The following is a 16,187-nucleotide window of genomic DNA, read 5'->3' as shown; positions in this document are numbered from 1 at the left end:
TTAGTTAAATTTCCTTCCTACCTTTGCAAAAGTTGGACCCAGAGGGAAGAGAATTCCTTCTGGCTATGCCCTTGGAGCCTAACTGCTGCTGCTATTGGTGGAGTTGCAGTTGCTGATTTGGATAGCTGTGGCTTAAAAGGCAGCAATAATTTTAAAAAGAACACAAAAAAGCCTTTAAACTACATTCCTAAAGGTAGGCAGCAAGGTCTATTCCCTTATTTGGCTACTTCCTCCTCCTGAAGTTGACTACCAAGGTCCAGCTAGCAAAATATTGAAGTCTAGTAATCAAAAGCTCCCTTTGGCTCATTTAATTAACATTCTCAGTTAAAATTAAATATCTCGTTCTAACAGGAGGGTCCCCTTTTGCCTTTATAAGCCACTATTTGCCCATGAGCCATGCCTGTCTCCTCTCTATCCAAAGATAGTTCTTTATTCCTCTAAATACCCCTTCCATTTCTCTCTTGCCCCTTTTCTCTTCCCCCTTGTTACCTTCCCTTTTTCTGGGGCAAATGAATCTTCTTTGTGCTGAGAACTCGATCGTGGGGGTCCTGAGAGGATATTGATTTCTTACAGCCATGTTATAGTAAAAAGAAATGAGGTTCATTCCTGTTCATGATTAACCCTCTGTTTCTAAAAATTGGACTATGCTTCATGTTGGGCTCCAAATTGTTGTCGCTGTGTGTAAAGACACAGGTGTATGTGTTTATGTAACTCCAGTGAAAGAAGACTCAGAGGCATCTTAAGAATGAATCTAACCTTTCACGGCTGCAGGGGGGTCCAGCCTCAAAGGACTGAAGCACTTTCCCTCTGCCCAGGGCATTTTTATTTCTCTCTAATTACAGTTTAGCCAGTTAAATTCTGTATCTTCAAAGCAACCTGAAAGGAACTCCTAGAGATAAAATGGCGAGTGCATATTACTTGACTTCTCAGGTACCATGGTTTTCTGGGTTTCCTGAACCAAGTTTTACATAAGCCTTTGATCCTTGGGAGAGTCTGTGAACTTTGACTCTCAGACAAGATTTACATAGGTCTATAAACCAAATTCAAATGATTCTATCACAGGAAGAGTTCACATATCTATGAACAAGATAAAAGAAACAAAAGGTGTTGGTTAAACAAAGGAAGTATTAGGGCCAGGTGCTGCTCTTTGGAGCCAGGCCAGGAGCTCAGCAGGAATGCAGCCACAAATTGTTGTTGTTTATTTTTGTTCTTTTGGGAGGCCTGCCACCCAGCTCCCAAATAAATCACAGAGGGAGGCTTCTTCTTAATTATGAATGCCCAGCCATAGCTTGGCTAGGTTTCTAGCCAGCTTTTCTTAATTTAAATTATACCGTCTACCTTTTTCTTCTGGGCTTCTCCTGTTCTCTTACTTCTGTAAATCTTACTCTTACCCTGTGGGTTGACCTTGTAGCTGGGTGGCTGGCCCCTGGAGTCCTCCTCCTTCTCTGGCTCCTAGCTCTCTTCTCCCCCCCTTCCATTTCTTTCTTCCCACTATATACACTCTCTGCTTGCCAGCCCTGCCTTCTTCTCTCTCCTGCCTCACTATTGACCATTTAGCTCTTTATTAGACCATCAGGTGTTTTACACAGGCACACTAAACACAGCTTCACAGAGTTAAACAAATGCAACATAAACAAAAGTAACACAGCTTAAAATAACATTCCCCAATAGAAGTTGTTAGATTTTGTCTCCCCTCCTCATCCCACTCTCTGAAAGAGGGTCCTCAGGTTTGTGTTCTTGGCCAACTTCTTTGTAGGTTATGAATATGATTCCCACAACAACCCTGCAGACTTCTTCCTGGACATCATTAATGGAGGTTTATCGGCTATATTAGACACAGAGGAAGAAGGCCAAGATGGTATGTGAGTCTTTTAGAGACACAGGTTTTTGTTTAACTGATTTCATGAAAACACAACGGTGAGTCTCATTAGAATATAACTGTTATGTTAAATAACTGTCTTAAAGTTTGCTAATAGCCATTGCTGTAAGTTAGTGCTGGGTATTTTTTTTTTATTTAATTTATAAAAGAACATTTATATGATATTGTCACAAGAAAAGTAAATGTTAAAAAGTTATGTACTTATTATTTGTCATATTATTCTTGTTTTTATTTTGGATAGAGTTTGCTCATGTAGTCAGACTAGATTTGAATGTGTGCTCTTTCTACCTCACCTAACAAGTGTAGGTAATTACAGAGATATGTCACCATGTTTGGCTTTATTTATAACATTTTAAAAAGAAGATACTTGGCAGTTTATACATTTGCATATACATTCTCATGTGTCAAAAAGCAGGGACCAGACTTTTATGTTAAGAAGTATAGATCTATAGGGAAGGAAGACTTTGTTAAGACTTGGGGTCCAGATGGGAAGAGGTCATTCAGTTTGCTGTGTCCATAGGATAATGGCAGTAGTCAGGTCAGTTAGGGACACTCTTCTAATCTGTAAGGAATTACACAGGGGTAATTTATTTTTTTATTCTCAAAATTTGGTGGGTTGAAGATGTAGTTCAGCTGGTAGCATCCTTGCCCTGCACAAACAAAGTCTTGAGTTTGGTTCCTAGCAGTGCATAACTGGGTATGAAGTACATGCCTGTCATTATAGCACCTGAGACAGACACAGGAGGACCTGCAGAAGTTAAGGTCACCCTTGGCTTCATAGCAACTTTGAGGCCAGTCTAGGGTACATGAAACTGTCTCAAAGAAGAACTGATACATAACTTATATTATTCATGAAAAGTGTCTCAGAAATTCAGTTAAATTATTGTCTGTTTCTTGTCTTTATCCACTTTTATCCTAAAGCTGACAAGTATAAAGAGCTTTCTCTGAGATGGCACCAAGTCCCCAAAAAATTAGCCAAAATGTATGCCAAGTCCTCCTTATACAGAGAAATGAGAACTGAACTGGATTCACTCATTGGGGAACAGAGGGCATTGAGGAGCTCAGCCTTGGAGGAGATCACATCTGTCACCCCTTTCTGGCATCAGCTTTGGTGGATTATCCATCGTTCATTCAAAAATTTAAAGAATTTTCTACAGGTCACTATGACTGAGGTAATCTGATGAATTATTTTAATTGTATTGTGAAAAACTCAAGTGGGAACAATTTGTTTCTGAGTCAGTCTATTTCAGGTCACATTTATCTACTATTCTGTTCCATATATTTGTCATCTCCACTCGGCATATATTCAATAAAGCAAGTAGAACGTGATTAACTTTTTACTTAAAGAAAACATTTTTAGTGGTTGTTTTGTATTTAGAAGAACTATAATGACTAATCCCAGTAGAAAATTTAATTCAGGGAAGGTAACAAGAAATTCAACACACCTGGGAGTTCTTCACACCTGTCTAATTCATCAGTGCATCGAACAAGCTTAGGTCCAGGAATGAGTAAGGGAGTCAAAGGCTTCTGTCCTGCTGTAACTTTTCATGTTGGTGGATGGATGGTAACTGAATAAACAGATAAAATTATAGCATGTCAGATGAAAGAATGGACTTTGGAGAAAGTTTAAGCAGGAAGGGTGGAGGTGACTGGGGAGGGAAAGGGGATTGATCTGTAGTTGAAATCATGAGATGAGGAAACAGGGCCATTGATCCCCTCTGAGGGAGCCTGTGCATGCACTGCCTGAGAGATGAGACCATTTCAGAGTGCTGTTCCTTATTGGAGTCCAGTGTGAAAGCAAAAGCCACTCAGAGCGCAGTTTACACACAGATAGTGACTGGACTCAACAGTGCTCTTCCCTGTCAGCTGACCGGGAACTGGGAGCAAGTGAGGTTCCACTTTTCTTTAAACTGGCTCTGTAACAAGGATCATCATGCCTTAAGAATTTCTGTTATTTAGCCAGGTGGTGGTGGCACATGCCTTTAATCCCAGCACTCAGGAGGCAGAGCCAGGTAGAACTTTGTGAGTTTGAGGCCATCCTGGTCTACAGAGGGAGATCCAGGAAAGGCTCAAAGCTACACAGAGAAACCCTGTCTGGGGGGGCGGGGGCAAAAAAAAAAGGAATTTCTGTTATTTTAACATGAATGTCACACAGAAATGTGGTTCTTCCAGCTCATTGGGCTATCACTTATTCATTTATATTTATTTCATGATGTTGATGATTTTGCTGTGTTAGTGCCTCCGCCATGAGAGGGCAATCACTCTACCATGGACCTACATCTCTGTCCTTGTAAAACAGAACTTATAGTCAGTTCTGCTGTTAGTATGTTGTTACTTTATTCTTAGGGATTTAGTTTCTGTTGAATACTGAAAGTTCCTGTGTTGTTGGCTGTAATGAAACACCACTTACGTCCTAACATGTGTGCTTTCATATTTCAGTGTTGCTTCCTTCCCTGTATGTATGTGAATATTCTTACCATTTGAGTTATACTGTCTGTTGCTCTAAATGCTCTAGTCATTTACTTGGGCATTTATGTCATAAAAGAGGCATTTTTATGTCCATTGTTTTTGGGAAAAAAAGATTCAATATGATTGGGAAAAAGTGAGTTACATTCATCAAATTGGGCTACTCATTGTTCAACAGTGAGGCAATATCATGAGGTAAGAAGTGTGTGTGTGTGTGTGTCTGTGTATGTGTCTGTGTGTGTTAGCAATGCTAGTAATTAAGGACTAACTTTTTAAATTATTTATTTATTATGTATGGCTGTTTTGTCTGCATCTATATTTATGCATCATAGGCATGTCCATGGAGGCCAGGAGAAGACATCAGATCCCCTGGAACTTGGAATTACAGAAGGTTGTTAGGTTGTTAGGGGCCATTTGGGTGCTGGGAACTGAATCCCAGGTCCTCTGCAAGAGCAGCTAGTGCTCTTAACTGCTGAGCCTTATCTACAAGCCCTGGGAATCTGGTTTATAATTTATCAAGTTACATGGTAGGATGCTTTCCCTTAGATCATAATATTCTACTTTTAAAACATCATCAGAGGAATAATAGTTAGACTCCTTCAAATAAGTTACAGCATTATGTAGCCTTACCCCTTTGCTAAGTGAAGCACCTTCTAAAGCCCTTTTAACCCCACACCAAAGCAGTGCAGGTCCTTGTGACTGTCTGCACAGACTGAGTGGATGGAGAAAGATGAGGGTCTGGAGGAGTTGCAGCTTAGATGAGACTTGAGCACAGGCTGCCCTGGCTGAGGTTGATGGAGCAGCAGTGACAGAGATGAGGGGCAATGGGGCATCAGGTGACCCAGAGGACGCTGTCTGAACACTGTGGTGACAGCAATAGTGCTCATTCCCACACAGGCACAGACTTCCAGAGGTGACACAGTGAGGACCAGCTCACCCCGTCTTAGCACACAAGATCCCACTGCCAGGAACTGGGTTGTGAGTCATTTTTAGTTTTGTTATTTGGTTTGCAGTTGAGGGGATCAGGGCTAGGTCTAGTTAGTGTATGTTGTGCTCTGCCACTGAGCTGTCCCCTGGCCTGGGGTGAACTTGTTTCTAACTAGAGTAAAGAAAGACGGAGTTCTTTAAAGCACTTGAAGTAGAAACTGCACATGTTCACTGCACCAGAGTTGAGAGCTCAGTTTAGGTGAACACTTTTGTCTCTTACTTTGGTTTTTCCCCTAACCTCCCCAGGTGCCTGCCTTCTCTCCACCCTGTGTCATCCACATTTCAGAACCTGAACTGAGCCCTTCACTGGCTGTTCCTGGTGGAGCACTGGGAGAAGTCTTAGCTTTTCCAGGGTCAGAGCCTCAGAAGGCAGAGACCTTAATTTTCAGTTTAACATACAAGCAGTCTGTTAACATGTGTATTTTATATTCTTCTATGGACTCTGGTCAAAATATAGTGCTTATCTCATGGGAGAGATCTGACTATGAAACCACATATCTTAAAATAATGGACAACGCGTAAAATACTTTCTATTCCTAATGAAAATTAGTTTTTTTCCCCATTTTTTAAAGGCAATTTCTTTAGTCGTACCAGCTGTGATTATCAGCACTGTTTTCCGTTTCCAACAAAATGATTGTGTTGCAGCCCAGATAAGGTAAGCAAACCTGGATCCTGATTTTGAGAAAATGCTCTCACTTTGTTCAAGCTTATATAAACCCATTAAGAATTGGAATCTGTGACAAGAACAAAGTAAACATTTTATCATGTGATAGAGTGTGTTGGTACATTGAAGGCTGAGTGAAAGAACTCACTTTTCCACATATGTTTGTGTGTAGATAGCATGAAACCATACACACCATACATTCACATTTTACCAGTTTTGGGGTATGGGGTAGATTAAAGTTGTACAACTATCACCACAGTCTAAATATAGGGCATTTTTCCATCTTCCTGAATGGAATCCCATAGCTCTGAAAGAAAACTCTGCATACTACCCACTCCTGATTTCTGGCATCAACCATCCTACTCTCTGTCATTGAATGTGACTAAAGTGGGAACTCTAAATTAGAGTCAAATTATCTGTGTTTCGCTGTTTTGTTTTTGTTTTTGTTGTCTTGTTTTCTTGGTGTGATATCCTCAAGGCTCATCAAAGTGTGGCATGTGTGTGTATTTCTTGGTTCTGTAGGGTGTGGTGATATATTGTGTACCCTAATAAACTCTCCTGAGGATCAGAGGACAAAGCCAGCCACTAGATTGGATAGAGGTCAGGCAGTGGTGGCACACACCTTTAATCCTAGCCCTTGGGATCTCATGCCTTTGTTTGGGAAGCACTCAAACCTTTAATCCCAGGAAGTGATGGCTTGGCAGAGAAAGGTATATAAGGCATGAAAAAACAGAAACTTATTCTCTGTAGGCTGAGGATTTGGTAGAGGTAAGAATTAGTGGCTGGCTATTCTGCCTCTCTGATCTTTCAGCTTTCACCCTGATATCTGGCTCTGGGTTTTTATTAAAAGACTATCTAAGATTCGAATAACATCTGGCATCCAATTTGTAGTGCATGAATTCATGAGGGTAGGGGTGGGGGTGGGGGTGGGGGGTGGGAACCACTTGCCTGTGGCCTTGCAGACTCTTGCTCAGGCCCAAGCTGCATGCAGTCGGAGGCTGCACCCCATGTAGGCTGGAGTCTCTAACCTACTTGCAAAGTTTTTGTTGCAGCCTCTCTGCAGCAAACTCCAAAAACCATAGAAGTTAGCTGCTTTCTTGAATTCCCTCATGCAGATAGCTGGATTTTTGACTCTTCTCTCCTGGTGAGTTGTGGGCTCTCCCTGGATCTCCAACTTGGGCTGCTACCACACTAGGTAGCTGCCTTGAAACCCACTCCAACTTCTACTGTTCTACACAGAAGCAGTCAGCCTCACATCTGAATTGTCATTGTCAGCAGATTTGGTGAGACAATTGGGATTTCTTAAAGGAAGAAATCAGTTAAAAAAATTTTCCTGGCCAGGCGGTGGTGGCACATGCCTTTAATCCCAGCACTCGGGAGGCAGAGGCAGTCAGATCTTTGTGAGTTCGAGGCCAGCCTGGTCTACAGAGCGAGATCCAGGGAAGGCGCAAAGCTACACAGAGAAACTCTGTCTCAAAAAACAAAAACAAAAACAAAAAAAAATTTTTTTTCCCACATTAAAAATGGGAAACATTTTTACAATGAAGGGTGTTTGGTCTTTATTTGACTATACATTAAGCAGTCTGAAAATGGAACAATTAAATGAGAGGATAATTAATATAGATGGGATTTATGTAATGTCAAATATAAATACTATTTGTTTGATCATTTTTGTTTTATCATTAAAAAAGTTGGAGGGCCTGGAGAGATGGCTCAGTGGTTAAGAGAATTGGCTGCTCTTCCAGAGGACCCAGGTTCAATTCCTAGCACCCATATGGCAGCTCATAACTGTCTGTAACTCCAGTTTCAGATATCTGACACCTTCATACAGACATACATGCAGGCAAAACACCAATGTTCATAATATAAATTACGTATAAAAAAAGAATTAAAAAAACCTTTAAAGCCAGGCGGTGGTGACGCATGCCTTTAATCCCAGCACTCAGGAGGCAGAGCCAGGCGGATCTCTGTGAGTTCGAGGCCAGCCTGGTCTACAGAGTGAGTTCCAGGAAAGGCGGAAAGCTGCAAAGCTACACAGAGAAACCCTGTCTCAAAAAAAAAAAAAAAAAAAAAAAAAAAAAAAAAAAAAAAAAAGGTTGGTTAATGTGAGTGCCAAGATAAAAGTTTTAGAAAAACTTGTTAAAATAAATCATAGAGAAATTCAGATCCGGATAGACGAATTTAAAGGTGAACCTATTTCAGTATTGCATTATAAGGTTACAGAGAAACAGCCTAAGGCTTTCAAACAGCCAACCTTCATCTATCCAGTAATCCGATAGGAACTGCCAAGTGCTCAAGGCTGTGTAAGAGCTAACTAGAATCCTGTGCAAATGTTAGATTTGAGAAGATTCAAAGATGCTATAGTGTCATATCGTATGCATTCCCTGTTTGTGAAGCAGATGTTAAACTTGTGGTCAACTTGTAATAGAATTATCCCTCAAGACTGGAGAGATTTGGTTATAGTTGTCTTGGAGGCTGATCCGCAATTCTTATGGAGGACCTGGTGTAAGGGTGAGGCTAAGACCATTGAACAATGAGGTAGGGCTAGAGGTATGGAAATCTCCCAAGACTAACTTCTTGGAGAGGGAAATTATGGTAATATAAAAAGGGAATCTCTATGTGATGACTACACACTAGCTCCATGCCAAATGGCAGCCTTGAATGCTTGGGACAGAATTGAAGAAGTAGAAAAGAAAATTGAGTCATTTACAAAAGTTATACAAGGCCCAAAAGAAACCTTCACAGATTCCTTATAAAGGCTGTCTTTAGCAGTAAATATAATGATACTAAATTCAGAAGCTAGCCTGATAATAATTCAATCTCTGGCTTTTGAAAATGCCAATAAAGGCAAGATCAGCACCTTTGGAGGAATGGATTTGAGATACAATTAATAATGAATCTCATGACCATAATGACACTTGGATAGGAGAGGTGATTTCCAGAGGTCTGAAGAAAAATAGTAATGACCAGCTCCACAGCTCTACAAATCTGTCTTGATGTGTGGAAACACTGAGTAGTTTTGAAGGAAAGAATAAACATAAAAATCAGTTCTTCGCCGGGCGGTGGTGGTGCACACCTTTAATCCCAGCACTCGGGAGGCAGAGCCAGGTGGATCTCTGTGAGTTCAAGGCCAGCCTGGGCTACCAAGTGAGTTCCAGGAAAGGCACAAAGCTACACAGAGAAACCCTGTCTTGAAAAACCAAAAAAAAAAAAAAAAAAAAAAAATCAGTTCTTCTATGAATTGCCTTCTGTGTGGATCAGAAGTTAGTCTTCAGTGAGATGACTGTTACAGATGATCCCAGGATGGAACATATTAGCATATTAGTGTTAGACCTTAAATGTGTAGCTATAGGTTGTTAATCTACAATTATTTATCTAAAAAGTCAGATGAGAAAGTAGATGTAGTATATATGGTTAAGTATAGCCAGGGCCATAAGGTTCCCTTTCTAAGTACTTGGATTTGTTGATAAAATATATGAAAGTAAACACAAACAGAACTTGAGGACAACTTATTGGAGACATAGAGAAAATGCCCTGAGTACCAAAGAATGGTTGTGTGTGGGAATAGAAGATTGGAGAGAAAAAGTTGTACATTTAGTAAAGTTAAACAGATGAGCCTTAAAAACAAGATTGGCTCATTAGGAGAGGAAGGGAATCCCAAGTCCTCTGCTCTGTTTGGTCATGGGGTGCCCAGGTCCTGAGTTCTATGGTTGGTCACTGGGTGCCTAGGTACTCTACTCTGTTTGGACCTTTGAGGCTGGGCCACAGTTGTGACCTGACAGGCCCAGAACTTGTCATGTAGCCCAGGCTGGCCTCAGTCTGCAGCAGTCCTCATGCCTCTGTCTCCCAAGTCCAGGAGTTTGGAGGTCTTGCTTCCTGCTCTTCTCAGAGTCTTACTTGTTCAAATGTGTTTTTTTTTTTCAACCTTTTTCTTTAATCTGGCCTTTGGTGGGGTGTAAAATAGAATTTTTCTTTAGTGTAGAAGGAAACTATTCTCCACTGAGGTTCCCCCCTCATCTGATCTGGACATCTAACCATCACTGTGTACCTAAATAAAGAGAGTCACTGACCTCTGACTGTCAGTTGAGAAGGTGTTATGTAGCTGGCTGTTAGGACCCAATCATGCATCTGTCTAGAGGAACCTGACATGTGTGTCCAGGAAACAGATAACTGCTGAGGGCCTTTTATTCCCCGCCTCCTGCTTACCTTACCCTATCACATCAACACATTATTTCTTCATAAATAAACATGACTGAATTATTTTTTGAGCTCTTTGGAAACCATGCAGGAAGTTGTTGGCCTATTTTATGCATAACCATCAAGGCTTTAAAGATGTCTCTACAGTCCATGTCTGCAGTAAGCTATTGAGTAGAGATTCCCTCCACTGTTTCATGTTTTCATTCTTACTCTTCTGTGAATCAACACAGTCAACTGAATATGAAAACTCCTTGTAGTTTTATTAATCTTTATGTTTCTCTATTTATACATTAGGAATGATGCTTACCAACTTTGTTAGTTAAATTGAAGTAATGGGTTGGGCTGCCATGACTACATATCACAGGCTCAGTGAATTTAAAAGCAAATGTGTCTCCACACTGCAGTGTGAGAGTCTGAGGTGAGGATTGTCTCCCAGGCTCTTCCTGTCTGGACACCTTCTCTCAGCCCTCTCCTGGCAGACACTGCATTGCTGTTTCTTCCCATGATGAGGACACAGATGACATTATGGGGCTCCACTCTCATGACTCCATCTAAAATCAATTAACTTCTAAATTACACACTCTAGAATCATTACATTAAGCATCATTATCCAATTGTTGGATTTCAGAGGACACACTTCAATTAATAGATACTGCTGTGGAGACAGAGAGGAAAATATCTTATGAGACTCATACTTCCTGACCTTTTTAACCAGAACAGTTGTAAATTTTCCTTCTTTTTTAACATATTTTATTTTTATGTGTATGAGTATTTTCTTCATGGATGTATATGACTGTTTCACACTGCCTGAACCATGCACCAACAAGCCTTCCAGTCCAATAGAGAGCTCAGCACCCCCTCCCACTTCCCTTATACAAGGTCACATAGACAGGCAAGAAGCACCACCTCTATCAGGCCAGATAGCCCAAGGTCATGAGTGGAGCAAATTCCAACTACAACAAGCAGTCTTTACTGCTGAGCCATCTCTCCAGTCCTGCCCCCCCCCTTTTTTTTGGGGGGGAAAATTCTATGCTATGTTATTTAATCTATGGAACAAGCTGTGTTGGGAGAAAAAATCATTCTAATTCTAATGTTGAATCTGCTGTTTGCTTTTGCCTCTATTCTGTCCCTGCAGAGCCTCCTTGCTCCTCATGGTCACAGGCTTTGGATGTGTGACAGGCTTGACTTCCTTTGAGCACGTTATGATCAAAAGGGATCGCTTTCTGTAAGTAACCCCTTCTCCAGAAGCAGAAATCAGGGGCTGGTGATCAAGCTGATTACATTCATAGTTGGGCCTAGGATGTTATCTTATGAAATACCAGTATTTTCCTTTTTTTCTTATTTGTTCAGTTGAAATGTAAACAAAGAAAGTTTGTGTTCATCATTGTTGTGGCCCCATATGTTTTGAAGTATGTAAAGAGATTACTAATATCAATGAAAAATGAATGGGAAATCAGGAGCAGAGATATCTCCTGCTCAGAGAAAGCTTAAAATTTGGCGTGAGATCACCAGATCTTAGTGCTGCAGACGACACAGTAGTAGGGGGCTGAAAATAACCAGAAATTCATGAAACCTCCCCCAAATAAGGGTGTCAGGGGTTCCACAGAGCTTAAGTGTGGTGGGTTCAGCAGCACGTTGGGGTTGGAGAGGCACAGCTGCACAAGAATGAGAGTCTCCTCTTGATGGGGGCTGGTAAGAGTCAGACAGCAGCTGAATATAAAAGGGCTGTTTATCTCCTGTGCTTTGTAAACAGGGAAGAACCTTTCCCTGGTGGCCTATGCTTAGGATTCACTGCTCTCAAAGATGGTCAAGATTTGCCTCCAAGTGCATGCCAAAGAGAGGAGTCATCAGAGATGAGCTGAGGGCCTCACTCAGTTGGTAGAGTGCTTGCTTTGTGTGCCTGAAATCCTGTGTTAGATTCACAGTACCACACACATAAACCTGAGAATGGCTGTATTTCTGTCATCCCAAAAGTTGGGGGGAGTTTTGTTGGTTGTTTTCACTCTTTTGAGAGGCCTACCACCCAGCTCACAAATAAATCATTCACAGGAGGCTTATATATTCTTAATTACGAATGCCCTGCCTTAGCTTTTCTTAATTTAATTTATCCCATCTACCTTTTGCCTCTGGGCTTTTCCCATTCTCTTACTCCTATAAATTTTACTCTTACTGCATGGCTGGCCCCTGGAGTTCTCCTCCTTCTCTAGCTGCTACTTTCTCCCAGATTTCTCCTTCTATATATTTTCTCTGCCTGTCAGACCATCCTATCCTGTCTCCTGTCTTGCTATTGGCCATTCAGTTTTTTATTAGACCATCAGGTGTTTAGACAGGCACAGTAACACAGCTTTGCAAAATTAAGTAATTGCAACATAAATAAAAGTAACATACCTTAAAATAATAAATATTCTCCAATATTATTTTGTCCTGCATGAGCAGTCTGCACAGCATATTGTCAGTGGTCAAAAGCATGAACAGTTTTTTTTTTTTTGCTCTGTGACTAACCTTGCCATAATTAAAGCAAACTCCATAAGGAGTTTCTTCAATGCCCCTCATTTTCTCTGAAGTAAATTAATGCTGCCAGGAACATATTATCATGAAAAATTCTATGTTAACAAAACATTTTAAATGTTATATTCTGTAGGTCTTTGAAAGATTTGAAGACCATGTATCTAAAATATACATATTTAATCTAGAAAACATATCTAGTATATCTATAAATTTAATTGTTATAAATGACTAATCATTAACCTATGTTTCCTGATTATCCTATACAGTGCATAATAATAACTCTTAAAAACTAGAATTTTATCTTACTTTTTAAATAAATTACATAAGTACTGTACCTTAAACAAGAATAGAAGCATATATACAATACTTTGTAACAAAAATAACTAAATTTTTATCAATATTTAAAAATCCTTTAAACAAGAGTAGAAACATATATACAGTATAACAAATATATATATATATATATATATAAATTTGTATCTATATATTATATTCCCCTAAATGATAACAAACATCCATAACCCATCAAATAGCAAAAAGCCTCCCATATCTCTCTTGAGAATGTGGCCATTATGTTCTCCAATCTTCTTCCTGCTGTCTGTGGACAAAGTCTCTTTAGGGTCCCAGAGAGAAAATTTTGAGATAATCACCAAGTCTTGAGAGAATCAGCAGTAATTTTTGTTGATAGATACCACCTGTCAATGTTCAGGAGGTCTCACCTAATCAACCCTGATCCATATTAAACATGAAGGAATCTATAGCCTCTCAGATCCTGTGGGAACAAAACTCCAAAGCATTTTTTTTTTTTGTTTTTATTCGACAAATATAGCTTTTGACTTTATTTAAAGTTAATGCATTCTTAAAGTATCTATGCTGGGTTATTTTAGCAGTCTTTTCAATCTCATCTGTCTTAGTAGCAGTCTTTTCTCTTCAGCATTTAAAAATTCAAAATCAATATAATATTATATAGGATCCAGATTCTTTGTATACCTTTTAACTTATGTGACTTTTTTTATTCTCTCTTTAAAGATTTTATTTTATAAACTATTTTTCTATGACTATAACCTCTTTTTTAAAAAACCTATTCATATTGTTAAACATATTGTAACCTGTTTAGAGGTTTTTTTCATCTGGACCTCTTTTATTGTGTATCTTCAACCTTTTTTGACCATATGAGCAAACCTTTAAATTGTTAACCTACATCTGGATCTTCCACATGCAGCTCTCAGCTGGCTCTTCCCACTTCTTGGGTTCTGAAAACCAAGAGTGAAACTCGTAGCCTGTTGGAGGTTTGTCTGACCAAGACTAACTGCATTCAACCTTCCTAGAGCTCTAGAATGCTGATGCTTGCACTGTGGCAGGCATTTTTATGTAGTGTGTTGTTCCTACTTAATGCACTAGATGTTCAACGGCTTGCTGACTGGCAGAAACTGTCCAGCTGAAATTCTTAGAGGAGGGGTGTGTGTGTGTGTGTGTGTGTGTGTGTGTGTGTGTTTTAAAGCTTTTTCAGGCATTGTGGAAATTAAAGCACCATTTGCTCTTATGGTTTTGGGAGGCCCACCACCTAGCTCACAAATAAATCATTCACAGGAGGCTTATTCTTAATTATGAATGCCCTGCCTTAGCTTGGTTTGTTTTTAGCCAGCTTTTCTTAACTCAATTTATCCCATCTATCTTTTGCCTTGGGGCTTTTCCCATTCTCTTACTTCTATAAATCTTACTCTTACTCCATGGCTTGCTGTGTAGCTGGGTGGATGGCCTCTGGAGTCCTCCTCCTTCTCTGGCTACTTCTTTCTCCCAGATTTCTCCTTCTATATATTTTCTCTGCCTGTCAGCCCATCCTATCCTGTCTCCTGTCTTGCTATTGGCCTTTCAGTTTTTTATTAGACCATCAGGTGTTTAGACAGGCACAGTAACACAGGTTCACAGAGTTAAACAAATACAATGTAAACAAAGGTAACACACCTTAAAATAATATTCTCCAACACAGGAGGCTGGTCATTCTTGGGTACATATGGAATTTAAGGCCAGCCAGCACTGGTGATCATATATATATATGGAGAGAGAGAGATAGAGAGAGAGATATGAAATGAAGACATTGGGAGGGAAAGAGCTTGGGATCTTGAAGGGCTGGAAGGGAAAGGATTAGATTTGGTATCTGGTGAAGATTCTTGGTTGTACAGAGAGATTATTGAAGGAGTACATCTGTCCTAAAGTGAGAAGGGTGTAGTGTCCTGAAGCTGCACTGTGACCTCAGAGTGACAGTGTCACCTTCTTCATGAGAACTGGAAGGAGAGAAGTCTCCGTGACCACTGTCTGAGGTGAGGTAGGAATGAGCTGCTCCTCAGGGAGCCAGCTTCAGAGGGGCAGAGACTCTGAGGAGAGTGGACACACTGGGCTGTTTCCCTGGAGCGGCTGTTGTGTGACCAGAGTGGACAAAACAGGGTAGAGTTCTCTAATGGGGAGAATCCTAGTGAGAATGTCATCAGGATGCTGGCCTAGGGATGCTGATCCCTAAGATGGGGACGTGTATGGGAGTCAGCCTGGAGCACAGGGGACACTGTCCTGTTAGGCTCCCTGTGGTGGCAGAAGTCAGTGTAGCCAGCATCTCACCTGTGCCTTCTGGACTAATCTAAGGATGTATAATGTGATCTTTGTCTCTGTAGACATGAGCATACCAGTGGATACTACAGAGTGTTACCATATTTCCTTGGGAAATTGCTGTATGAGCTGGTACCCAGGAGGCTATTGCCAAGTACTATATTTACTGTTATAGTATTCAGCATAGCAGGTAAGTAACTCAGGGGGGCCATCCCACCCCCAATTTTCCCCAGGGTACTTGAGCAAGAGCAGTAGGAAATATTAGGTAGAAATAGAGCTGGAGAGAGAGAGAGAGACAGACAGAAACAGAATATCCTCAGGAGGGCCTGGATCCTTATCCATCAGGCCCCGACTGTCTCTGCCAAAGGGCTTTTAAAGGAATGCCAAAGGGAGGAGCAAAAGGACCCCACCCAGGCACAGCCAAGTGCAAACCATCCCAGACACCTGGCAACCTTGCTTATGGTCACATCATCTCCTCATGCAGCTCTGCTGTGTCAGGCAAACTCTGATCTCACAATCTTCTGTGGGCTCCCACGGGTCCCCCTCTTAATTTTTTAAAGAGCCCCCCAGGCCCCTCAGGTAGATTGAGATCTGTCTTCCTGGGTACTCATCCTCTGGCAGGAGGGGATACTATAAGCTTATCTCAATTCTGCCCACATTTCCACTAAGCTTACAAACATCCACAGTGATCTCCATAGCTGCCACACCCCCAATAAAGGAGGAAAGGATGATAGAGATGGTATATCTTTTTTGGGGAATGGGTCTTAATATGTCTACAACAGTTTTAGCTGTGCCAAGCCCCTTTTCAACTTGAACTCCGATGCAAACTGCATCCAATAAACTACACCCAACTAAAAGGTTCCCTTAGCTTTTTACCAAACTCTG

General features: G+C 40.7%; 1 protein-coding gene across 1 annotated transcript in view; it reads left to right on the top strand.

Annotated features, from left to right (window-relative positions):
- Positions 1-16,187, top strand: part of LOC102909282 (ATP-binding cassette sub-family G member 3-like) — a 55,584-nt gene that overhangs the window by 23,686 nt on the left and 15,711 nt on the right. Inside the window, exons 7-11 of the mRNA XM_076546855.1 lie at positions 1,757-1,858; positions 2,801-3,051; positions 5,905-5,987; positions 11,329-11,418; positions 15,368-15,492. Of these exons, the coding sequence (XP_076402970.1) occupies positions 1,757-1,858; positions 2,801-3,051; positions 5,905-5,987; positions 11,329-11,418; positions 15,368-15,492 (651 nt within the window). The remainder of the gene's footprint in view (positions 1-1,756; positions 1,859-2,800; positions 3,052-5,904; positions 5,988-11,328; positions 11,419-15,367; positions 15,493-16,187) is intronic.

The sequence above is a fragment of the Peromyscus maniculatus genome, chromosome 10 (genome assembly GCF_049852395.1).
Source record: "Peromyscus maniculatus bairdii isolate BWxNUB_F1_BW_parent chromosome 10, HU_Pman_BW_mat_3.1, whole genome shotgun sequence".
NCBI classification, from domain to species: domain Eukaryota; kingdom Metazoa; phylum Chordata; class Mammalia; order Rodentia; family Cricetidae; genus Peromyscus; species Peromyscus maniculatus.
Note: the sequence above shows the minus strand (reverse complement) of the source record. Positions and strands in the feature narration are given on the sequence as shown.